The sequence below is a fragment of the Narcine bancroftii genome, chromosome 4 (assembly GCF_036971445.1).
Source record: "Narcine bancroftii isolate sNarBan1 chromosome 4, sNarBan1.hap1, whole genome shotgun sequence".
NCBI classification, from domain to species: Eukaryota; Metazoa; Chordata; class Chondrichthyes; order Torpediniformes; family Narcinidae; genus Narcine; species Narcine bancroftii.
This window is the reverse complement of record NC_091472.1, coordinates 4,699,677-4,726,617: the sequence shown is the minus strand read 5'-3', so window position 1 is coordinate 4,726,617 and position 26,941 is coordinate 4,699,677. Positions and strand designations below refer to the sequence as shown.

Below are 26,941 nucleotides of genomic sequence, written 5' to 3'. Positions count from 1 at the left end.
GGAACTCAGCCGGTCTTTTCAGCATCCCTGAAAAAGCCAAGATATATTGCCGATGTTTCAGGCCTGAGCCCTTCTTCAAGGAATAAGCAGATGCCTTGTCAGGGGTGGTGGTAGAGGCTGAAACATCAGGGAACTTAAAAGACTCTCAGAGTCACGGCTAGAAGGTTACGGGGTAGGAAGGGTTTAGTGCTTTTTATTGGTAGGAAAATATAGGTCGGCAGAACCTCGAGGACCAAAGGGCCTACACTGTGCTGTAGTGTTTTATGTTCCCCAATCCTCCTCCACCCCACCCCCACAAACGACAGTAATTTGTATGTTCAGTACAAGTGTGCCCTGATCTCTTTCAAGACACTTTTATTCAGTCAATCTCCTGGCCACCATCAAGGTGACTCCAATCTGACGTCCACCTCCGTGGCATCTTGGAAAAGTGACTATCTGAACACCAAATGAAATTTCCCACCACCTACATAAATAGGCCTCAATAAAGTATGGTAATTGCAAATTCCGACATTTCTAGGTGTGGGTTCATGCTCATATTAGTTTTGCCAATAAGTTATAATTCCCATGCGCAAGTACATGATAGGAACTGTCTTTTTAAAGACTGCTTCCTTGTTCCAATAGTCCCCGCTGCATGTAATACACAAGATGTTAACTTCCAAGAATGTGTGAGATTCCTAATTTTAAAGATGGTTCTGCAATCGTTCCACCAAGCTCTGCAGGCATCGTGCCTTAGATCGGGAGCTAGGCAGAATGGAAGACTTTGATCAAAGAAAAAACATGGCGATAGCCAGGGTAGCACCCCCAGGTGAGGAAGCAATATGACTGAGCTGGTTAGGAACTTGCAAATAATTTATAGGATGGTTTGAGATGACTTGTTTTCACTGACTAGGGAGGTAGCCAATGGGAAGGAGGAAGTGCAAACAGCGTCTGGGTCAAAAGCAGTTGTTCTCAACCTTTTTCTTTCCACTCACATACCATTTTAAGTCATCTCTAATGCCACCGGTTCTCAGTGGTTAGTAAGGTGGGAAGGGAAGGGAAGGTTGAGAATCACTGCTCTAGACCAAATTGTTCATGAAATATTTTGCTTGAGAAAAATTGTCACTGGCCCATTTCCTTTGGAGTTCTGAAACTGTGCACATAACGAGTCAATGAGGGACGATTAAAACAGTGGTTTTTAATCCTTTTCCTTCCACCCATATCCCACCTTAAGCAATCCCTCACAGAGCACCGATGGCAGAGGGATTACTTAAAGTGGGATGTGAGTGGAAAGAAAAAGGTTGAGAACCACTGGTCAAGAGGATACAAAATCCATCGTAAAATTATTCAAAAGGACATCATTTTCACTCCAACATTTCAAAAGTCTGGACCACCTCCTCTCCCCCCCACCCCTCCAAAATGCAATAGATCAGTGGTTCTCAACCTTTTACTTTCTACTCAGATATCCCTAGGCCATCAGTGCTCTGTGATTAGTAAGGGATTGCTTAAGGTGGGATGTGGGTGGAAAAAATACTTTTAAAACCACTGTTTTAATTGTCCCTCATTGACTCGTTATGTGCACGGTTTCAGAACTCCAAAGGAAATGGGCCAAAGACAATTTTTCTCAAGCAAAATAGTTCAGTAACAATTGGGTCTCGAGCAGTGATTCTCAATCTTCCCTTCCCACTCACATCCCACGTTTAGCAATCCCTTACTAATCACAGAGCACCGACGGCAGACGGATTACTTAAGGTGGGATGTGAGTGGAAAGAAAAAGGTTGAGAACCTCTGCAATAGATCCTCACTCAGTGGGTATTTTATTGTTATCTGGGTTAGATGAAAACAATTACAAATTAACCTTGTTTTATGATTCTTAAGTAACAAATATATGATCAGATTGTGTTCTCAATGTGGAGATCCAATAGGTGTGAATGTGGATTGTACAATCTCAGTCCACAGTGCTATTGAATGAAGCTCCATGATGGCCAGAATTAGATTGCCTATCTGCAAAATAATATTTTTTAAATAGACAAATTTAAAATTTAGACATCCAGCACGGTAACAGGTCATTTCAGCCCACGAGTCCGTGCTGCCTAATTTACACCCAATTAACCTACATTTCAAATGATGGGAGGAAACTGGAGTCTCTCCCCCCCCCCCACCCCGCCCCCGCACCCTACCACAGGTAAAACTCAGGCAGACACGGGGAATACATCCAAACTCCTTACAGACAGCGGAGGATTCGAACCCCGGTCCTGATCGCTGGCGCTACGCCAACCGTCCCGCCCTATTTAGTCAACACACCTGGGTGAAGGGCTCAGGTCCAAAAGGTTGGTTAGACATTGTTACCTCCTTTGGACGCCTCATGACCTGCTGAGTTCCTCCAGCATTTTTTGCGTTTCTACTGGTTTGGTTATCAGGTGAAATGTTTTAGTTGACAAGAGTTGGGTGGGGTGGGGGATGGGGGGGTGGTGGAAGCAACAAGTTGCCTGTGATCAGCATTCAGAACCCACCTGCTTTTTGACTTCAATGTGAGTGAGAGCTCCTTTAATATCTAAAGCAACTTCTGAGGCTGATTTATGACATTGTCCCATTTATTCCTTCAGTGGGTTCGAAACCACTGTCATTATTAATGCAGCTGTAAGCCAAGGATATTTATTCGACATTCTTCACCCTTTTTTTTTCCAATTTTGGGGGTTTATCCACCTGAACTAATCATTTTAACACGTGTCCTTAAAGAGAACGGATCACCATACCAGACATGGTCCCAATTCTCTCATCAATTAAAATACACAGCTGTAAATATTGTTTTTTTGCACAAGCCCAGGATTGAATTATTATTCTGTTCTCAGGATTTTCATGGCCTATCAAGAATATAATGGAGGACGAGACAGATGAAGTTGCTTCGAATTCCCCGAGCAGAACTGTGCATGTTCAACACTGAAGCTATAAAAAGCCTTCCCTTGGGTACATCGACTGCACAAGCCAGAGTGATCTCAGTCTAGACCCCCAGTTATTATAACGCTGATCAGAGCAGTGGTATACCTCTCGAGCCCCTTCCTCAGGAGCAGAAAGGAGTCCTGTGCTGGGAGCAGGAAGAGCATGCCCCGTAACAAACTCCCCACCCACCTTCAGATGCTTCCTGCCCCAGTCACAGTGGAGCCTGTAGTTCCCACACTCCAGATACAAAGTGGAAGCAAGGCTCATCTCCAAGGCATTGTGGGTATGGGGGGGAATGGTGGGCAGATGGTACAGAGATGGAAGTTCAGACATGACTTTATTAAATCATGAAGCAGGCTTGAAGAATCAAATGGCCTCCTCCTCCTGCTGCTATGTCCCATGAAATCTGAAATCACAGGTGGTTGTGAGGGCCGGGTCATCTGGAGTATTTCAAGCAGAGATTGATAGATTCTTGATTAGCCAGGTCATCAAAGGTTGTGGGGAGAAGGCCGGGCAGTGGGGCTGAGTGGGGAAATGGATCAGCTCATGACTGAATGGCGGGACGCGCTCGATGGGCTGAATGGCCTATCTCTCCTCCATTGTCTTATGGGCGAACTGATTGGCAGATGAGCCAGAAGATCACCAAGAGGCTCCCTTTGTCATCGAGAGGAGATGTTTATGCAACACATGATGTACTTAATGCTGCAATGTAGGTTCAAGTCAATCTCCCCATAACAAACCTAGCAATAAAGTGTGAACTCACCACAAGTTGGTGAAGATTATTTTCCAAGGGGCACACATGATTTCACCATCTGTGATTCACCGGAGGAACTCAGCAGGTCACGCAGGAAGTAAAGGGTAACCAAGTATCGGGCCTTGGCCCTGAGGGATAACAGACAGGCACCTGAACATCTTCTCAGGGACGTTGTGTGACCTGCTGAGTTTCTCCCCGGCGCTTGCAAATTGCATTGGACACCAGCATCTGCAGACTTCCTTGCTCAATTGATTTCAGCACCTTTTGTATTTCACACCTGCCCTCTTCTGGGACACCTGGATAGAGTGGCTTCTTTTTTACCCCCTCCTCCCAAACCCACGAAGGGAGAGGGGTGACAATCACATGCACGGGACCAAGAGCCAAGTCTTTCTTCACACCGTGGGTCCAGGACCAACTGAGGCAGCAGGAACCCCCTTGACCGAGGTGTGGGTCTGGGGCACACGGGTACTCACCGGTTTCTGGTGTTATCGTCAATCTGTAGCCACGAATTCTTGTGGGCGAACGCCTCCACGTCATCTGAACACTACTTTTAGATAAAATTTTAAACTTGAGTTGTGATGGAGGTTTCACTGTGGGGGGGGGGGGGGGGGGGGTAGAAAGAGGGTTGAAAAGAGACAAAAAGTCAGTCTCAGTCTGGACTCCCGTCCCATGAATAGAATGAATATTTCATTAGTTAAAAGCAGTGTGTCCGGTAACAGCGAAACTTTTGGAGACCCACAGACAATCTTTGCATAAATTTGCTTTCAACAATAGGCATTGAGATTGGATGCCATTGTTGACAGGTCGGGACACGGTGTCAAAAGCTGACGCGACAAGAACTACTCGAGAACACACGGGCAAACACATGGGTCAGGGCGATGGACAGCGAAGAAAACAGAGAACTTCTCAAACACGGACTACAACAAAGGAGATGGGAAGGGAGCACAGATACACCGTTCAAGTAGGCAATGGGCTGACCCAAGTCCTGTCGACCCCACACAAAACCCTGTCCGGCGAGAACGTTGTCGCTTCAAGGGGGAGGACTTGCATGGACAAGGTGGTCGAGGTCAATTGCAACATGTGTGGCCAAATGGGAGATTTTGTCCGATTGAACTTTTATTTCCGCGGGGGGGGTGGAGGGGGGGGAGTGATTTTTTTTTAAAAAAAAGGTCGTGCAACTTAGTGTGGATAGAATCCACCACCATGAACAGTGTCGATGTTTAATTTCCAAAGCCCGGGACGTTTTGGAAAGCCCTAGCCCCCTTGCCCACTGGAAGAAACCCACGTGGACGCAGAAGACCCGTTCAAATTGTCTTGGAAAAGGGGGTGAAGCGGGCCATTGAAGACCCTGGTCCAGGGCTATTTGAAAGGCCAAAATCTTCCCGGGACCCGGAGGTGGTCCAACTTACCCTCTGCCTCTGAAAGAGGGGGGGAAATGGTTCACCCGGTTCCTCTAGGACTTTGAACAGAAAGAAGCCGGGGAACACTCACAGGGGCGGGGTCCCCCCCTCTTCAATGGCCGGGTTGGTGATTTAACCGAGCGGTGAGGCTGCGACTTGAAAGGTGCACCCGACCCAGCCCCCAGGAGGGCTGGCCGTGCGCTGCCAATCGGAAAGCGTCTCCTCTTTGCTCTGCAGCCCCCCTTCAACTTGAAACGAGGGAAGGTTCTTTTTCGAGATCAGGTGAAAAGGATTTCTTTTAAAAGATGAGCTTGCATTGAGGAATGATTGAATCAGCTCATTGAAATGGACTTGGGTGCGAAAACGAGAGCAAAATATTTAAAACCCCGACCAGGACGGTGTTATCTGATTATTTGCGAGAGCTTCTGTATTGACATAAACCACGACCATGATCTGTACACCAGGTCACGCCGGCCAGCTTCAAAAGGACCAGCCGGAGTTGCTGTAACAGGCACAACGTCTTCACAGGCAAGCTGGTCACATTATACCCACATGTCAACACAATGCAAGACGTTCACGGGACCTTCACAGAGAAACGCCAAGTGTTGCCAACAGCCGCACTTCTGTATGATCACCAGAATTCGCCTGTATTTCACTCCGGACTCTCCCTTTGTTTGCACCTGACCCCTGCAGTGGTTCAACCCATCCTGACTGTCGAGAATGGACACCCCACTCACATACCGCCTTCAGTCATCCCTGACCAACTACGGCATCCTACGCTACAGGTGGGGTGGGGTGGCTCTGGGATGAGCCAAGGGGGCTCTGTTACAATGCAAAGGTGGGCTAAGGTGAGGATACGAAACGGCCTCTCCATCGTGGAGACCAGTCAGGGTTTCTGAACCCGCCTCCTTGTCAACATCCCGAGTTGGGACCCTTGATTGAGACTCGATAATAGGGGCGGACCCCAAAGCGTTGGCCGGCCAGTCCTGCACATGGATGATACCCACCAACATCTCATTGTTTGGTCGGGCTTTCAAAACTGTTGAAGTCGTGGTGAAGGGCTCATGGGGAGAATACGGGAGGGGGGGGGGTGGGTTTGGAGGCGGAGCTGCTGTCAGGGCCGAAGGTGTGGAGCAGGTTGCGGAGATTGAACGCTGCTCCAAATGGTCCAACCGCCCGATATTAAAGCGGTGCCTAATAAAGGAACCCACGGTGCTTGTCAAGTAAAATCCTGCGACCGCGACGCTTGGGTCCAGCAGCCGCCACGAGGGGTTGCAGACTCCGAGGGGAGGGCAGCGGACTGGCGTAGGGCACCAGAAATGGAGATTTCCTCGAGAAGGCGAGGGGGCGCACGACCCTATAAGACGGTGAGACCAGCCACGGTCTGCGGGCGGCAGGAGACCGGCTCACGGGGACCGGGATTCGAGAGGGGGCTGAGGGCTTCCTCAATCGTGTCGGAGGTGTGGATCTGGAGTCTGGGTGGCCGACGGATGGAGCAGGGGTCTGGAGGCGAATCCACCGACGCTTTTTTGCTTGTCTTTCTCCTATTGCTGGGGGCGCCCGGTGACTCTTCTGCTTTGGTAAAGGCAGAGAAAAGTTTATTGCATTAATCTATCGTGAAGAGGATGAAAGGAATTTTGAACCTTGAGAAAGTAGAGAACTGGGGGGGAGTCAGTTCCTTTAAACCCACCCCACCCCCGATCAACAACAGTGGAACAATTTGGCCACCGACATTTGCCCCCAGCTGACTGGTGGTTTGCTGGGGGGAGGGGAAGCTGATGAGGATGGAATTTGTGACACTGGTGGGTGGGGGGGTGAGTGAAATGGGCTCTTTCAATGCTGGGGTTGAGATCGACCAGGTTCATTACTACGGGGAGGCTTGGTTTAAAATTGCACTGGAGCCCCCTACCCTCCCACCATCCCCCGGCAGTTTTCCAACCCCAAGTCTCTCGCAAAATACAGGGATCCTTTTTTAAAAGCATACAGGTGCACTACAACAAACCATACGGAAATAAAACATCCTGACACAAATGGTAAAAACAAAATATGTATTTTGATTAGAACATTGGTCGGGCACAATTCATTAGTGTCTCACAGAGTCATGCAGATAGAAACTGAGTTGGATCAACCCGAGTTTCCACCTTCACACAATGAAAGCTTCAACACAAAAGACTTCTCCACATATTTTACAATGATGTTCCCATTCTCCTTGTGCCCCGTCTGCAACCCCCCCCCCCCACCCCCCACCCACCTTTTCCCGGGTCGATTGCTGCCCCCGAGTGCGAAGGTGCCAGTGTTAGTTCTTAAAATGATCGATTCTACTTGTAACTCCGAAGGAAATCAAAGCTGCTTCATTCGTCCTGTGCAAAGGGTTAGCGTGCAACTGACATGGTGAAGCGCATGAAACATGCCTCATGCAGAAATCTGAGGGTGGTGGGGAGTGTTCCCCCCCCCCCCACCCCCACCCCCAAACAAGGGTCATTTGCAAGACCGTTCCTTTGTTTAGTGTTCGGAAAAGCAGGATACCATTGTAAAATATTATTCTTGTTTCCAAGACCAGGACAAATTTAATGCAAAGTTTATACACACTGAGCAAATTATTATTTTTTAAATTAGCACTTATTTTTGGTTAAGATATCATTAGGTGGAAATAAAAGGATTATTACCAACCTGGGTTTTTTTTTTTGGTATTAGATTGGGCAAAATGTGTCGCAGAGGGAGAAGAGTCAAGTTAGCGCATCCACCGACACCTCTGTCCGTCATCCCCAACCCGGAGGGCTGGGGAAAGAGTTGACCGTACTCCCCCACCACCCACCCCCCCCCCCCCCCTCAGGCCAATCTCAGTCGTGCCGAAGACCAGTCGAATTTCCCGGCGATGGAGAGGAGGGACTGCGTCCGCGTTCCCCGCAGCGATGGAAAATTCCGACTCGAACCTGGAGGTGCTTAAATTCGTGGATGTGCCCGGTGGGGGTCTTTTAAAATCGAAAACTAAATGAACTCTCCTGCGTTGCAATGTCCGCCACGGCGTGTCCAGTCCCGTGGGGCTGAGAGATCCGCCGTTCACTCCACACGACCGTCCTTCGCTCACTCGAGTCTTGGGTGCCGTCACTATTCCAGCCGATCAAATCCCGTGGAGAACCCGCACGGGTTTCCACATCAACGCTGAGCCTAACTCCTGCGTTTGTATAGCTTCTTAAATGTGCTCGTGTCCCGTCGCCTCATTACTGGAAGGGTGAACGCTTGGCGATTTACCCGGGATGTTGCCTGGATGGGGAAATGAGTTTTCTGAGACAAGGTTGGACTTTTCTCTTGGGAGTAACTTAATAGAGGTCCGCGAGGTTATGAGGGGCATAACCTTGTGGACAGCCAGCGGGGGCGACAAGAGCCAGTACCAGCAGGACTTTTTGATTTTTGTAAGGTGAGGGGAGAAAAGTTTAGGGGAGACATCAGGGGTAAGTTCTTTACACAGAGAGTTAAGTGCCTTGCTGGGGATGGTGGTGGAGGTTGGTATACAATAGGGACATTTAAAGGACTCTGAGACAGGCGCATGGATGCAAGAGAACTAGAGGTTGATGAGTGTCAAGGCAGGGTTCTCAAACTTTTTCTTTCCACTCACATCCCACTTTAAGTAATCCCTAGGCCATCGGTGCTCTGTGATTAGTAAGGGATGTGGGTGGGAAGGGAAGGTTGAGAATCACTGCTCCAGACCCAATTGTTACTGAAATATTTTGCTTGAGAAAAATTGTCATGGGCCCATTTCCTCTGGAGTTCTGAAACCGTGCACATAACGAGTCAATGAGGGACGATTAAAACTTTTTCTTTCCACTCACATCCCACCTTAAGCAATCCCTCACTAATCAAAGAGCACCGATGGCACAGGGATTACTTAAAGGGGGTTGAGAAGCACTTCTTAGTCTGTTGTGTAGATTTATATTGGTCGGCACAAGATCGTGGGCCAAAGGGCCCGTCGTGTGCTGTAATGTTCTGGTTCCTATGTCATCAGCCCACCATACTTTGTGCACTCTATGCCTTATCTGTTTATGGCTACTTTGGGAATGTCTGCTTTCGGGTCAATTCCCCTTCCCCGCCAACCCAACTCGCCTGCATCTCTCCAAAGAAGGAACTCTCTGAGCCCACGCCCCTGCAGAACGCAGAAGCTCCAATCTTCTGGCGTGCCCAGGGTGAAATCCCTCAGGCGCGTTCCCACGATTCCGGCAAGGGGCGTGTGCCCCGGGGCTCCCCCTCTCCATTCTCTCTCTCTCTCTCTCTCTCTCCCTCCCCTCCCTCCCTCCCTCCCTCCTTTTGTGCAGGACGGACAGGGTATTGTTCCACCGAGTGGTCAACAGGACGGTCTCCAGCGTTCGGACTTGAATACAATATTTATCATTTGCAGCTGGGTGTCTTCAGATCTCCGGTTGGGCGAAGTCTGGATCTAAACGCAGCTCTCTCTCATTTGCAAATCCCAAATTCGCACAGGGCAGCAGGAGTTGCAAGGAGTTTCAGGACACTCCTATCTTGCGGGGTGTCTTGCTGTAAATGGACTTGTGGTTCAAGAAAGGGAAACGAGTTTGCAACAGGACTCATTTTCACTGCACTTCTCCGTCAACCAGTGCCCAGATATGAGGAAACCTTGCTGCCGTTTGCCATCCTGACCCTCGCAGGGAAGATGCTGCCAGAACTTCGGCCTCGGAGGGATTTATTTATTGATGTGTTTGTTATTCGTGTCTTCGTTTGGGAGGGATAAAGGAGAAAGTGTTCTCACTTGGTCAGTAACCAGAGGACACAGCACATTGTTGTGATCTGGTCTCCATTGTTCGGAAGGAGAGCAGAGGGGAAAACAAATTGGTCTCTGTGTAATGGAACATTTGAAACTCTGACGGACTGTGTGTCTGTCTGTCTGTCTGTGGGTAGGTGGGTGGCTGTTACATTCTTATATTGATTTACTATAGAGAAAGAGGCCGTTTGGCCCTTCGAGTCCAAGCCAGCTCTAAGAGTAAATCCATAAGTCCCTCTTCTTTCTGACCAGCTCGTCCCTCTCAAACACACACACCAGCTACCCTTGAGTTATAGTAATTTGGGGGCTAATTTTCCCATTGCACAGGAATCACGAAAACTGCATTAACCAATGAACCAAATGGTGCAGAGGAGATTGGACGGGAAGATGATGGGGAGGCAGCTGTGTAGAGAGACTGGATGGATCTGGGTTTTTTTTTCCTGGGGAGGGGGTGAGAGAGACTGAGGAGGGGTGAACAATAATAAGGTCTCCGGCTCCAGACGTCGGTGGTCTATTACATAACGGACGGCATGGTGAGCTGAACGCTGTTACAGCGCCAGCGATCGGACCTGCGTGGGTTTCCCCCGGGGGGGGGGGGGTGGGCTCCAGTTTCCACCCACCCAGCAAAGCGTACAGGGTTAATTGGGGGTAAGTGGGCGGCACAGATTCGTGGGCCGAATGGTCTGTCCAAATTGTATTTAAAAAAAAAACCTCCCGTGAGCTCCTCCAGTACTTCTGCAGACTTTCATGTTTCACTCTGTACAATTATAAGGGCCATAGATAGAGTAAGGAACGTTTCTCCTCAGTCAGTAACCAAGGGAACACTCGTTGGAAATGGGAGCAAGGACATTTAGGGTCTGTGAAGATTGTTTCCCCCCCACCCCGCCAAGGGAATGTTTGACATCTGGAGTTCAGCATTGATGGTCCATGGGATCGCTATAGAAAGGTAGGGTGGGCCTTGTTTTCCAGCTGTGTGATCCTTGGGATGAAGGAGGAAGCAGGCGGTCACCGAGGGGAACATGCAAACTCCCCACACCCAGCGCCAGAAGTCCGAATCGAACCCGCGACTCCCCATAAAGGCCTTCTTGTGGACCGGGTATGGAAGAGTTTGGTCTATTTTAACGCATTATAGTCCGGGTTAATGTATCAGACAGTTCGTGATTCCCATCAAGCACAAAATGTCACTCTTTTGTTCAAATTAAAAGTTTGGGAATTACATTATCTAGATGCAATATTTTCTATTTGGAGATCCAGTTGAAGTTCTGACCACCTCCTTTCCCTGGCGAGCAAATGCCTCTCCTCTCGGTGTCTGAGCTCAGGATTTCCACCCCACTCTCTCGGGACAGGGTCAGAACGGTTTGACTAACCGGGGCAACTTGCCTGTGTCCTGCCTCTCACCCGGGCCCGATGCATCCAACCATCCCGTCTCCCAACCTCGGGCTGACAAGCAATTTGAGCTGCGGCCCCTGGAATCCGAAACCACAGCGAGTTTGGCCGTGAAGACCGTTCTCGTGCATCGAAGGACGACCCGCAGTTTCTCCCTCCGGAGACGCTGCCTGGCCCGCTGAGTCTATTGAAGAGAGCTTGGGTGTGATCATTCACGGACACTCGTGGGTTTGGAACCGCTTTTGTCACGAAGACTCTCTCTCTCTCTCTCTGACTGTAAGCGGGGAACAGAGCTGGGGAAATCTAATGGCGACCCTGTCTGTCTTGGGCAGGCAGCGGGCAATTTCATGTAATATTACATGTTTAGCACTAGTACATGTCAATAAAGGAATCTTGAATAAAACCAAATCAAGTGTCTAATGAACATGGGTGCAATGAGACCTATTTAATCTCAAGGTAACATTAAGTAAAGAACTGCATTTTAACCAGCTTTCAAATGCTAAGATTGAACCATGGAAACCAGCTGAATACTTTGATTTTCTTTTAGTGCCCTGACGGGGAAAACAATACCCGGTTGCTTAGAACGACAGAACATTATAGCACAGAAACGGGCCCCAAGCCAGTGCCGAACCATTTTTTTTCCTGCTTCGTCCCACTGACCAGTTCGTAGCCCTCCATACCCCTCCCATCCATGTACCTGTCCAAATTCTTCTTAAATGTTAAAACTGAGCCCGCATTCAGCTGGCAGCTACCCGCACCACTCTCTGTGTGAAGAAGTTTTCCCCTTTCACCCTTTACCCGTGTCCTCTGGTTTGGATCTCACCCACCCTCAGTGGGAAAAGCCGACCGACGTTGACTCTGTCTGTCCCCCTCATAACTTTAAATACCTCGATCATTCTTCTCCGCTCCTGGGAATAAAGTCCGAACTTGTTTAACCTTTCCCAGTAACTCAGTTCTTTCAATCCAGGCAACATTGCACGTCGATTCTTGGAAACTTTGCAAAGTATCGAAGCAGCACAAAATCTCTCTCTCTCTCTCTCTATTGTGTCGCTCGATGCTCCTATTCCCTACAGAACCTGCGTGTTAGACGGAGAGAAAAGAAAGTACAATGGTAAAGCATCTGTAAATACATTTCTGATATTGCATGAGGGTGTTCGGCCTTCAACCGGAGAGCTCTCAAAGCAGCTTCGCCGACCTGGGTAAATATTAGCATCACATATGGATGAATGGATTATTACAATTAATACTTTCTACTAAGAATAATTATTGTCAACTTGCAAAGAATTGCAGAAATATAAACAATACAGAGAAATGGTTCCACTGTGCAGATACATGTATCAATTGAGAAAACAGTTACGCTGAGAGATCATTTGATGTGTCCCGGGAGTATATTGCGGTGGGAGAGGGCGCTGGTATCGCCAGCTCGGTTGCGGGAGTCATTGGACCGTGGATGTGGTGGGTGGGTAGAGACATTACCTTGAGCGTCCACCGAGACGGCACACAGAGCTGCCAGGGCAGCCGCGAATGCGAGGCACAGCCGACTCTTCATCTTCGCTCGCTGCGCTCACGGGTGCATGGATGTCTGGAAAGAGAAGAGAACCCTCATCAGCGATGCGGCAGGTGGGGGACCGGCTTCACCAGCGGCCTGTGGGGGATCCCGAGTCTCTCGCTCTCTCTCTCTCTCTCTCTCTCTCTCACACACACACACCCACCCATCCACACATACACGCACACAAAACCCTCCCACACAGACAACCCCACCCACCCATCCACACACACCCATCCACACACACGCACACAAAACCCTCCCACACAGACAACCCCCCCACACACACTCTCTCCCACACACACCCACCCATCCACGCACAGAAAACCCTCCCACACAGACAACACCCACACACTCACACACACACCCATCCACACACACACACACACTCATACACACACACACACACTCATACACACACACACACATACACACACACACACCCATCCATACACACACACGCACACAAACCCTCCCACACACACACACACACACACACCCACTCATCCACACACATACACACACACACACACACGCACAGAAAACCCTCCCACACAGACAACCCCCACACACTCACACACACACCCATCCATACACACACATGCACACAAACCCTCCCACACACACACTCACACACACACCCACCCATCCACACACACCCACTCATCCACACACATACACACACACACACGCGCACACAAAACCCTCCCACACAGACAACCCCCACACACTCACACACACAACCCCCACACACTCACACACACACACACACACACACATCCATACACACACATGCACACAAACCCTCCCACACACACACCCACCCATCCACACACACACACACTCATACACACACACACACACTCATACACACACACACACATACACACACACACACACCCATCCATACACACACACGCACACAAACCCTCCCACACACACACTCACACACACACACACACCCACTCATCCACACACATACACACACACACACGCACAGAAAACCCTCCCACACAGACAACCCCCACACACTCACACACACACCCACCCATACACACACATGCACACAAACCCTCCCACACACACACTCACACACACACCCACCCATCCACACACACCCACCCATCCACACACACACACACACACACACACACACACGCACACAAAACCCTCCCACACAGAAAACCCCCACACACTCACACACACCCATCCATAAACACACACGCACACAAACCCTCCCACACACACACTCACACACACACACACACACTCATCCACACACATACACACACACACACGCACACAAAACCCTCCCACACAGACAACCCCCACACACTCACACACATAACCCCCACACACTCACACACTCACACACACACCCATCTATACACACACATGCACACAAACCCTCCCACACACACACCCACCCATCCACACACACACTCACACACACCCACTCATCCACACACACACACACGCACACAAAACCCTCCCACACAGACAACCCCCACACACTCACACACCTACCCATCCACACACACACACACATGCACACAAAACCCTCCCACACAGACAACCCACACACCCATCCATACACACACACAAACCCTCCCATACAGACACCCCACCCCCACACACACACACTCTCTCTCTCACACACACACACATACACAAAAACCTCCCACACAGACAACCCCACCACACACACTAACACACACACGCACCCATCCACACACACACACAGACAACCCCACCCACCCACCCATACACACACACACAAAACCCTCCCATACAGACAACCCTCCCCCCACACACACTCTCTCTCACACACACCCACCCATCCACACACACACACACACACACACACACACACACACACACGCACGCACACAAAACCCTCCCACACAGACAACCCCCCCCCACACACACTCACACACACACGCACCCATCCACACACACACACAGACAACCCCACCCACCCACCCATACACACACACACAAAACCCTCCCATACAGACAACCCTCCCCCCACACACACTCTCTCTCACACACACCCACCCATCCACACACACACACACACACACACACACACACACACACACACACACACACACACACGCACGCACACAAAACCCTCCCACACAGACAACCCACACACACACACCCATCCATACACACACACAAACTCTCCCACACAGACAGCCCCCCCCCCACACACACACCCATCCACACACACAGGCACACAAACCCCCACACACTCTCGCACACACACACACTCACATACATTCACACCCACTACGCCGCTCACACACCCACACACAGACCCATCCACATCCACTCACACTTACCCCCACACAAATACACACAGACCCCCACACGCAACTCTCCCACGCGCACACACACACACACACACACACACACACAGATATTCACACACACACGCAACATACACACATATCGACACACAAAGCAGGCACAGAGATGAGCACCGAGGACATGTGCGCACCGATACAAGCCGTGTGGACGGACATCCACAGGGAAGCAGATCCTCGCAATCACCCTGAAAGGAGCCTTCAGTTGAAGAGCTTCTCACTCTTTACTTTTCACAGCTTATTACAAATCCGTCCTGGGGAAGTCACGGATCCAAAACTGCGGGCTCTGCTTCTTCCACGTCAGACACTCTCTCTCTCTTTTAACCCCTCAAACACGAGCCCGTTTACCGACGAGAGGGTCGGATTGAACAAGGAATTATTTAAGATCCCGACACTCACTTCCCGAACTACGTGTCAGAGGCCAACGGGTCTGCCTGCGCCAACTTACTAGGGAATCCTGAACGGTTTGGGCGTGAGACCCTCGCTCTTTGACTCACACCACCCCCCACCCCCCCCCCCCCCGGATCTGTGACCAGCGCCTTCAGTAATTGAGGGAAAGGGGTCGAGTAAAACATGAAGGGGCCGAGTGGCCATCTCCTTGATTTGAGGCTTGTTCCCCGTGCATAACCGGGGGAGAACAAGCCACCCCTCTCGCGTGGGGAACAAGAAGAGTTCCCCTCATCATCCCGGAGGACACAACTCCCGCAAGAGTCAAAGTCGGGCACTCCGTCGGAGCGAGTTTTCTGGCTGTCCCTCGGATACCACAAGAGCGAAGAACTTCGCACGTTCCAGCTGGCACCTGCATGTGAGGTGTGTGTTGCCAGCTCACCTGGTCTACACTGAAGTTGCCAATAATTCAGAATGAATGGCCTTGGCTTGGTTGTAAGGCAACTGGGGGAAACAAAATGATTCATTTTTAGCTCCCCGTTGAAATGTGGCGAAATTAGGGTTGTTTGACGGACTGGCGCAGTTGGAGGTCACGCCGAAAGTCTTGGATCACTCCCTGCCAGAGTTGGGGTGTGGACGGCTCGTGGCACAGAGGGAGAAACCGCATTGAACTCTTCTCCGTCTCCAGGGCAGTGACCGGGAGCAGCCAGGCACAAGTCACCGCAACAAGCCTGCCGCAACTTCTGCCAGGAATGTTTTCCAGAATAAAGTCTGGAAAACTCGGGGCTATTTATTGAAATATGTTTGTCCTTTAGGGAACGCCGGAGGCGAGGGAGAGAGACCCTATTGGGGGGTGAAGCGGAGACGTCGGGGGGACACAAGAGAGTTGCGGGGGCTTGCGATGCATTGCAAGGGGTGGTGGTGGTGGAGGCTGGAACATCGAGGCGCATTTAAAAGACTCTTGACCAGGCACGTGGATAGAAGGGAAATAGAGGGTGATTGGGGGATTTTTTTTAGAGTTTTATGTAGGTCGGCACAACATCATGGACCTGTACTGGTCAATGTTCCATATTGTAGAAGTGCAGGCCAGGTCGAGTTAAAATGAAAGCCTCTGGTGAGCAGCGGGAGTTCGCTCTACCGAAACTAACAGCTGTAATTCCTTCATGGCAACCTGAGGGTAGGGCTCTAATTATCAGTATGACTGAGGTGGGGGTCGCAGAGAAAGGGAGAGCGTGTAATTCCTACATTGCAACTTGAGGGTAGGGCTCTAATTATCAATATGACTGAGGTGGGGGGCGCAGAGAAAGGGAGAGCGTGTAATTCCTACATTGCAACCTGAGGGTAGGGCTCTAATTATCAGTATGACTGAGGTGGGGGTCGCAGAGAAAGGGAGAGCGTGTAATTCCTACATTACAACCTGAGGATAGGGCTCTAATTATCAGTATGACTGAGGTGAGGGTCGCAGAGAAAGAGAGAGCGTGTAATTCCTACATTACAACCTGAGGTTAGGGCTCTAATTATCAGTATGACTGAGGTGGGGGTCGCAGAGAAAGGGAGAGCGTGTAATTCCTACATTGCAACCTGAGGGTAGGGCTCTAATTATCAGTATGACTGAGGTGGGGGTCGCAGAGAAAGGGAGAGCGTGTAATTCCTACATTACAACCTGAGGATAGGGCTCTAATTATCAGTATGACTGAGGTGGGGGTCGCAGAGAAAGGGAGAGCGTGTAATTCCTACATTACAACCTGAGGATAGGGCTCTAATTATCAGTATGACTGAGGTGAGGGTCGCAGAGAAAGGGAGAGCGTGTAATTCCTACATTACAACCTGAGGATAGGGCTCTAATTATCAGTATGACTGAGGTGAGGGTCGCAGAGAAAGGGAGAGCGTGTAATTCCTACATTACAACCTGAGGATAGGGCTCTAATTATCAGTATGACTGAGGTGGGTATCGCAGAGAAAGGGAGAGCGTGTAATTCCTACATTACAACCTGAGGATAGGGCTCTAATTATCAGTATGACTGAGGTGAGGGTCGCAGAGAAAGGGAGAGCGTGTAATTCCTACATTACAACCTGAGGATAGGGCTCTAATTATCAGTATGACTGAGGTGAGGGTCGCAGAGAAAGGGAGAGCGTGTAATTCCTACATTGCAACCTGAGGGTAGGGCTCTAATTATCAGTATGACTGAGGTGGGGGTCGCAGAGAAAGGGAGAGCGTGTAATTCCTACATTACAACCTGAGGATAGGGCTCTAATTATCAGTATGACTGAGGTGAGGGTCGCAGAGAAAAGGAGAGTGTGTAATTCCTACATTACAACCTGAGGATAGGGCTCTAATTATCAGTATGACTGAGGTGAGGGTCGCAGAGAAAGGGAGAGCGTGTAATTCCTACATTACAACCTGAGGATAGGGCTCTAATTATCAGTATGACTGAGGTGGGGGTCGCAGAGAAAGGGAGAGCGTGTAATTCCTACATTACAACCTGAGGATAGGGCTCTAATTATCAGTATGACTGAGGTGAGGGTCGCAGAGAAAAGGAGAGCGTGTAATTCCTACATTACAACCTGAGGATAGGGCTCTAATTATCAGTATGACTGAGGTGAGGGTCGCAGAGAAAGGGAGAGCGTGTAATTCCTACATTACAACCTGAGGATAGGGCTCTAATTATCAGTATGACTGAGGTGAGGGTCGCAGAGAAAGGGAGAGCGTGTAATTCCTACATTGCAACCTGAGGGTAGGGCTCTAATTATCAGTATGACTGAGGTGAGGGTCGCAGAGAAAGGGAGAGCGTGTAATTCCTACATTACAACCTGAGGGTAGGGCTCTAATTATCAGTATGACTGAGGTGAGGGTCGCAGAGAAAGGGAGAGCGTGTAATTCCTACATTACAACCTGAGGGTGGGGCTCTAATTATCAGTATGACTGAGGTGGGGGTCGCAGAGAAAGGGAGAGCGTGTAATTCCTACATTACAACCTGAGGATAGGGCTCTAATTATCAGTATGACTGAGGTGGGGGTCGCAGAGAAAGGGAGAGCCTATTGATATTAGCAGAAAGGGAGATGACATACCACGCAAATGAGGTTAGTCCAAGGAGCCTCACTGCTTTTTTTTTAGGGTGTGCGGGAACCCTTCATCCTGGGCAGGTGGATACTCTAGTATTTCTTCCGAGAGGCTGTTTGATACGGTGGTCCCGTAAATTCTTAGATACCGTAACCCTACTTAGACTGATGTAAAACATTGCATTGTTTAAATTGGTGTTGGATTCTTCTTGACAAACTGGAAAACTGTCTGCCTTGATGCAGAACTCAATCCGAATTTAAATTCACCAGGGATTGCTCATGGTGGTGTAATATATTTGGAAGAAGAGGGTGAGAAATGTTCTTCGCCCTGCTTGGCAACTTTCGACAGGAGCAAGAAAAAGACGTGTTTTTTTTTTCTTTTGATACCGTAACCTTAAGAAGGACCCAGGCTTCCTTCCACGCTCAGACACTTCGAGGCACACAAACGCATCTACTGATGCACTCACACCCTGATGGTAGTCCCACATAAACCTGCACAATCAACCACAGACAAGTATGTCCACACTGGCATTCACTTTTACATACACACACATTCATACACTGGTATACTCAACATATTCTCAAACACATATCTATAGGGTCAAACACACACACACACACACACACACACACACACACACACACATGTAATTGCATCCAGAAAAACTCACAGAAAACATACAGAGTGAGACTACATCATTTATCTCACACACACACCAACACAGACACTCACAGATCTGCACAGACAGGCAGACACGCACACTCTCTCCCTCTCACACTCACAGAGGCGCACACATGTTCAGGCATATTGAAACTCCATAGCTCTCTCTCAGAAAAAAAAACTGTCTGTGTTGAGCGAAGGTTTCTGCCATGGTGATTTTTACCTCACATTGAAAGTAAAGTGGCTTTGACACTTGTAAAAGTATTAGAATTATATGCCCAAGGTTACTGGTGAGATAGCATGCATTTACCAGAGGCAAACGTACCTTTAAAGTCTGCGGTTCTTACAATCCAACTGCAAAAATAGCGAGGAAAGTATATTTGTATTTCGATGTTCTATTGTACTGGACAAAACTGACTGTTGAATGGTTCATTTCACGGTTTAAATGGCTGAAATCCACAGACCAAAGACCAATTGAATGCAAGAGGCTGGAGACACAAGAGGAGTGCAGATCTGATATGGGAGGGGGGGGGGGGGGGCAAACAGTGAACTGCTGGAGGAACTGAGCAGACCATTCCCTTCCACAGATGCTGGCTGACCCTGAGCTCCACCTGCAGCGATCTTATTTAAATGTAAGAGACCGCCAAGTCAGAACAGATTCTCTCTTCCTCCTCCACTCCTCAATCCTGTACATGCAGACGCCCCCCACACCCCAAACACACTCCCCATGTACACGCACTCCAAACTCACCCCTTCCCACACACACCTCTTGACACACCCGATTGAATTCGGATGAGGAAGAGAAGTTCCTCCAGTTCGGGGGTGTTGGATCCAGAACCTAGAGGACGGAATCTCGGGTTAAACACGCCTTGACCTTATTCCGGGACGTAAGGAAAACTCCCCTGAACTTTATTTTCCATTGGAACTTTCCCATCCAGTGGGACATGGTGGGGGGGAGAGGGGGCTTCCCGTTCCAGCTGACCCCTCAGCCCTGCAGCAGCCGCTGGAGAAAGAGGGCCTGAGCCCACCACTTTCCAGAAACTTCCACCAAATAACTGGCTACTGGAGGGACTCGGGGGAAAATCTCAGACACCAGCTTAAGCCCGTCATGAAACAAATAACAGTGTGGTTGAGCATTCCGAGGGAACTCTTGTCATCCTTGTCAAATCCACGCTAAGTAAAACATGCACGAAAACTTTCAATGACTTTAACCACGGAACGATCATTCTTGTCGGATTCCAAATGCAATCGATAGGGGTCAATCCAGGCAAATACCTCTTTAAATAAACCCTGACCTCCAGGAGGTCGAGGAGAGGGTCCCAAAATAGGTCTGTGCCTTGCAATCTCCATTGCGCGGTGGGGATTGAGGGATGAGGTGGGTGTGGTGACTGTCTCTAACTGCCTGTGCCTGTCTGCATTCCTACCTGCCTACTGCCGGGGGCAACCTGCAGGGAAGTAACCTGGCTCTTGGGCAGGAGTTGAGCACCTGAAGGGATACTGGACTTTAAGCTCATTTAAGCCTGTCGTGCAGCCTTCGACGTTTGAGCGTGTACGTTCGTACTGCAGAGCATGACAGTGGGGGTACACAACGATCTGAAGCCCGTGAGATCGAGGAAATCCGGGGCACGGAGAGAGCTCTGGGGTGCACGGATTTAGACATAGAAGTTGCAGGCACAAATGGGGGCAATGGAACAGTCTGCGTGGTACAGTTATTTGGATGAAAGGACCACAAATCTTGATTAATCGTCAATCAAAGACCCACCCCACTCAGCACACGCCCTGTTCTCGCCGCTGCCATCAGGAAAGAGGTGTAAGGGCCATAAGACTCGCCCCACCAGGTTCAGGAACAGCTCCTCCCCCTCCACCATCAGACTCCTCAACCACAAACTCAATCAGGGACTCATTTAAGGACTCTTTTGCACGGTGTTGGGATTTTCCTCTCTGTATTGCAGTTTGTTTACATTTCTTTATCTGTTTACATGTTATGTACAGTTATCAATAAGTGGTAATTCTGCCTGACCCGTAGGAAAGAGAATCTCAGGATTGTATGTGATGTCCTGCATGTACTCGGACAATAAATCTGAAATCGAATCCTCACTTAACACGGTTTGACGGCCAACCATACCAAGAGGATTTCAAGTAAAAACGTGGAAAATGTCCTTTAAGTTTTGCCAATTGTAAAATTTCTAACTTCCTTCGACCAAGGATGAAAATGCATCGTCCCTTGAGCCGGAAAACTCCGTCTTGATGTAAATGTAGACATACAGCACGCTAACAGATCCACCCGTGGAGCGAAGCCCGATTGACAGCATTTGGAAAGCACCTGCCCGGTCCATTCTGAACCTGGGTCCTGGGGTGAACCCGCCGCCTCTCCAGCGCGGCGCGGAAAACAAGCGGGGGCTGCGAACAAGTCCCGAGCGTGCGGAAACACGGGGGAGTGGGGAGGGGTCGTGGGTTATCTGGGTGTCAGTGGGCGGGTGGGACGGAAGGTCTACATTTAATTTGTGCTCAGACGAATGCTTGGAGGCAACTCACCTGGGACAAAAGGTCAGGGGATTGTGATAAGGAAGAGAGGGGAGGGGTTCCAAAACTGTGCAGCCACCCTTCTGAGCTTTGCTCGGGAGTGGAAATAGAGAATCCGGCGTGTCCGGGATCGCACGAACAGATGTCACGCCTGATAGAAAGTCTTTGGCTGAACTAGTTGGACGCCTGCCGCACACATCACCAGGGGACGGCGAGTTCCGACCCCGTCTCCTCCATGTCAGCCTGCAATTATCCTCTCCTCGCCGCCTCGGGGTGGGGGGAGAGATCCCTGCTCGTCCGGTGAGCGGGCTTGGTGGATGCCCCAGTCAGAAACACGTTGATGCCAGAGTTCCTCTGCGCCCCGGGCGAGCGCACCGACCGGCGCCTGAGAACCCCCCTCGTTCACGCATCTCGCCCCACGCACGGTCATAAAAACACCACCTCTGTTGCCCTAACCCTGCGCACGTGAAAGGGAAATCCACGGGGGATCCACGCTCTGCAGTCAATGCCTCCTCCTTCCCTCGCCCCCCACTCCTAGTCCAAGCGAGCGGACACCCTGCAGAATCCGCAGCCTCCCGGAGGTACTCAGCCGGCCGATCAGCGACCCGAACCGCCACCTACGCGGTCCAGCCCGCTGGACTCCCCTCCGGTGGGGTGCGTTATTAACAATGGGAGCTCTAGCCCTGGAGCGCTTAAATGCACCCGATATTCCAGCCCTGAATAGATTCCTGCTGCTGTCCATTGGTTTTACTCGAGGCCAGAGAGTTCAGGAAACTGAGCGGTTATTTGACGGGCTCTTTCCAAGTTTAGAGTCAAACCTGCAACTTACCAAGCCGTGGTTCTCCACCTTTTTTCCTTCCCACTTACATCCCACTTTAAGTAATCCCTAGGCCATCGATGCTCTGTGATTAGTAAGGTGTGGGGGTGGGAAGGGAAGGTTGAGAAAAACTGCTCCAGACCCAATTGTTACTGAAATATTTTGCTTGAGAAAAAATGTCATTGGTTCATTTCCTTTGGAGTTCTGAAACCGTGCACATAACGAGTCAATGAGGGACGATTAAAACAATGGTTTTCAAACGTTTTCTTCCCACCCACATCCCACTTTAAGGAATCCCTTACCAATCACAGAGCACCGATGGTCGAGGGATTCCTTGAAGTGGGATGTGAGTGGGAAGAAAAAGGTTGAGAACCTCTGGGAAACAGACCCACGACCGTCATTAAAAGTGACGTGAGATAAAAGGCGGTAGGGTTGGCGCCATCTGTCACAGCGCCAGCGATCCGGGGTGGAATCCTGCGTTGTCTGTAAGGAGTTTGCACGTTCTCCATGTGTCTATGTAGGTTTGGGGGGGGGGGGGTCCCTCCGGTTTCCTCCCACCGGTGGTGTAGATGAATGGGGTGTAAATTGGGCAGTACTGACTCTTGTTACCGTGTTGTATTTTTAAATTATAAAAAGAAAACATTACTTTTATAATAACGTGCACTGACATCCATTGAGGTCAAACGTTCTCATCTGTCTCGCCTCCCTTATTGTTGTGAGTCTGAGCTATGAGCGCTTGTTCCAAACAGCCAGAGATATATTTTATGGTCCCCTGAAATTCCAACTTGATGCAGGTAAGACGCACCAGGTTAAAGTTATCCAAAGTCACGGTCTTCTGCGCCTCTTCACCACGCCCGCCTGCCCCAAGTCTCCTCGATGCTTGCCTTGCCCGCGGAAGGTTCCTCCCGGGAGAATGGTGGTCGGGTGCGGGGCGATCCCAAGAGAAGCAAGATTCATCCATCCACCGAGCCGCCAGGATGTAGGTTCGGGGGAAGGTGAGAGAAATCAGAGGGAGGGTGGCGGGGGCGGGAGGGAAATCATCCCGAGGTGGTGGCGGTGTGGGGGGGGGGGTGGAATCTGGCGCGCCCGGCTGAGGGGGTGATGGGGACTGCGACCCACCACAGCTCAGAAGTGTCCACGCCGAGGCAAATGGGATGAGTGCAGACGGGTACCCGATGGTTGCCATGGACCTGATGGGCTGAAGGGCCTGCTTCTGAGACACACCCTGACCCCCAGTAAAGCCTCGTATGTAAGATCGGCCCCACAAGTACAGTGTCCCAATCCCACGGGTTAGGGACGGACTGAGAGCCCTCTTGGTGCCGAAGCCACCGTACTCAAGAGCACCGAAGGAACCCATGGGTCTCTCTCTCTCCCTCTCTCTGCCCCATTCCCCACCCTGTCCCAACCGTCCAGGTGCTTTATTCAGAGACCTCTACACATTTGCTGCCCTTGCAAACAACCTTCCCCCTCCCCCCCCACCCCAAAAAAAAATTCTGGTGAAGAAGGTAGCAATGCAAAAGCCTTTGCACTCCTCCCCCCCCCCCCAACCCAACCCCTTCGAAAGTCAACGTTGCACTTCAAGTATTTGAGAGAATCTGCTCAAAAAAAAAGACCAAACTTTCTCCAAAGTCCTCCTTCGGAAATTTGGCGTGTAGGCGAAGCGCAAACTGGTGCTCGCGCGCCGCCCGGTGGGCGTCCCGACTCCGTCCCACTCACTCAGTCGACCGAGCGCACGGCGGGAGGGGGAGGGGGGCTTCCCGGCGAGCGGCAGAATCCCAGCCGGGGACGCAGCATGCAGTCAAACGGACCGGAGCATCGCATGGTCCACCCACTCCCGGGCCAGTGCTCCTCTCCAGTCGGAACCTGAACATGGATTGGAAGTTTCTCCTTCTATAATAAATACCTTGAACGCCCAGAACTGATTCAGATTCAGATTTCGGATTGATTGTCACATACTGCCCTGAGATTCTTTTCTGTCCCCTCCCTGCGGGCCAGGCAGAATGATCGGGTGGTCAATAAACCCACTGTACACAGCGTAAACATGCAAAGAGATAACGAACTGACTGCCACACAGAGTTGCCCCAGTCGGAGTCCTGAAACGAGTCCCTGATTAAGTTTGTCGTTGTCTGATGGTGGAGGGCGAGCAGCCGTTCCTCAACCTGGTGGGGCGAGTCTTGTCTTACACCTTTTTCCTCGCAATATATTTAACCAGAAGTAAAACACTGGTTGAAGTAAAAATACAGAACGCTGGAGCAACTCAGCAGGTCAAACCCTGTCCTTTATGTAGCAAAGATAAAAAGACATAGCCGACATGTCGGGCTTGAACCCTTCACCAAGGGAAGTTTAACTTTATATATAAATAGGGGTTCTGCGCCTTTGCCAGGGCAGGATGAGGGTTCCTGCCTGGGGGGGGGGGGGGACTGTGCCCGCGCGTTCGGGTCCGGTAGAACTTTAAACCCTTTCTAGGGATCTGCCATTGGTTGTTGTTTTAACCTCGGCTTTAAGAATGTTGAATAATTTGGGGTCTCTGGGTTGTGATGCCCTTTTGGCTCGTCGTCGCATCCCCCCCAGAGGCAGCGCCCTCTGCGCCCCTCTCACTCCACGAGTGCCCCTTGGGGTTGCCAATAACGGGGCTTTACTCAGGGCGCCTCACCACCAGCCAGCGTCCTGGTCCCTAAACGCCACAAAGGCAAACTTCCTTTTTGGAATCCATAATAGCCACCGACTGCTTCAAAGGAACGCGGGCCCGGAACCCCTATCTTACAACTTGCAACCGGCGTCCAGAAGAAAACCAAATCTGCCTTGCACCAGGGAAGCTAAAAATAAAATGTTCCGTACACGTACCAGCCAAATCCTCCAGAAAATATACATTTCTTCCTGACACGAGAGAGATGCTTTGTTGCAATTGCAACAAAGTCTGGCGTTAAAGATGCGAATGCAAACCTGTCCACGGAGGGGGAATCCTGACGCGTTGGGCTGCCTGTGAGTCTGGGGATATCCTGGTGTTTGTAAATGGTTCTGAAGTCTGCTCGCTCTCTCTCTCTGTGTGAGAGTGGGACGATCCTAGGCAGGAAAGCCCAGCTTAATACCGACCCATTCTGCACCCATGCAATAGCAAAAAAATGCAGCTTTCGTAAGGTGTTACGACATGGGTCGAGTGAAGGGAGGGGGCAGACGGGGAGAGGAAAATCAGGATCATGGTGCGACGCATTTTTGTCTCGCGTAACCGCATTCCATTTCTAATAAGATCACTATAATTGCAAGGAAAAAAAAAGTTCATCTGACCCATATATATATAAAAGCCCCGAATTCCCCTGAGGCACAGTTGGGTCTGACTGAATCAGGCGTTATAACTGGGGTCAACTGCACGAACCATGGAGTGCGCAAACGTTCCGGCCGATTCATTTGCCTGCAGAGCGGGTTGACTTCATTTTCTGTCACCTTGTTCCAAGGAAAAATGATAGCGGCCGTCCGTCCAGCCGGATTGTCTCTGGGGGGAGGGGGACAAGGTGGGGATGAAGCCCGGAGTTAACCTTTCGGGGTTGGGGGGGTTCATCTGGTATTGGGGGGGTGAAAAGCCCTGGTTTCTCTCTGCGCTCTGCGTGACCGTTTGCTTAACCAGGACAACACGGCAACAGTCCCCCCAACACCAACACCACCCCGTCCCACCCGGTGTAAAAGAGGAACAAAGCAGCCAATTTTACCTCCATCACCTCCCTCAGCATCTCTCTAACCCCCCCCCCCCCCCCCCCCCCCCTCTCTCTCTCTCTAATAAATCTTGTGAAGACTCTGTTAAGGATCTCAGCCGACGAGGACGCTGTTTCCAAACGTCTGTGCGACTGTCTTGCGGGACCTCCTGATCAGATTTCAAGGCTGAGCACGAAGTTCAGAGCCGGTCGGATACTCGGGAGACCTGACTGGGTTTATTGATCGCGGCAAGAAACAATGTCAACGTAGTCGAATCGTTGCATTTCCCCAAACCGCGAGATCTTTGGATATTTTTCTCAAGATGCATCTGAGCCTTGTCTCTCTGTCCCAGTTCTAAGCAAGTTCTAGTAGAGGGACAGCGAGTTGGGGTCCTGGAATGACTCGAGTTGACCATGCTAATTCAGTGAACTGACGGGTACTTTGAGAGGGGAAAGCAGATTTGGATGGGAGGAAAGGTTAACAATTGATCTGCCAAGGTTAATGTCATGTCATCTGTGGGGAAAGGCTGAGAGAGAGACTATTCCTTTAACAGTTTCCACTCGTTAGGACTGTTTATGGATCTCGAACCAACATTCTGGTTTTCTCCCGGGAGCCGAGAACTTTAAACCCTTTCTAGGGATCTGCCATTCATTGTTGT

The 26,941-nt window shown here is 50.3% G+C and overlaps 1 protein-coding gene across 2 annotated transcripts in view; it reads right to left on the bottom strand.

Annotated features, from left to right (window-relative positions):
* Positions 1-25,635, bottom strand: part of col12a1a (collagen, type XII, alpha 1a) — a 363,032-nt gene extending 337,397 nt beyond the window's left edge. For both annotated transcript variants that reach the window (XM_069930690.1, XM_069930692.1), the window contains exons 1-3: positions 25,540-25,635; positions 12,707-12,812; positions 4,144-4,260 (exon numbers count right to left, since the gene is read on the bottom strand). In XM_069930690.1, the coding sequence (XP_069786791.1) occupies positions 4,144-4,260; positions 12,707-12,779 (190 nt within the window). In that variant the 5' untranslated portion in view covers positions 12,780-12,812; positions 25,540-25,635. The remainder of the gene's footprint in view (positions 1-4,143; positions 4,261-12,706; positions 12,813-25,539) is intronic.
* Between the last annotated feature and the right edge of the window lie 1,306 nt (positions 25,636-26,941).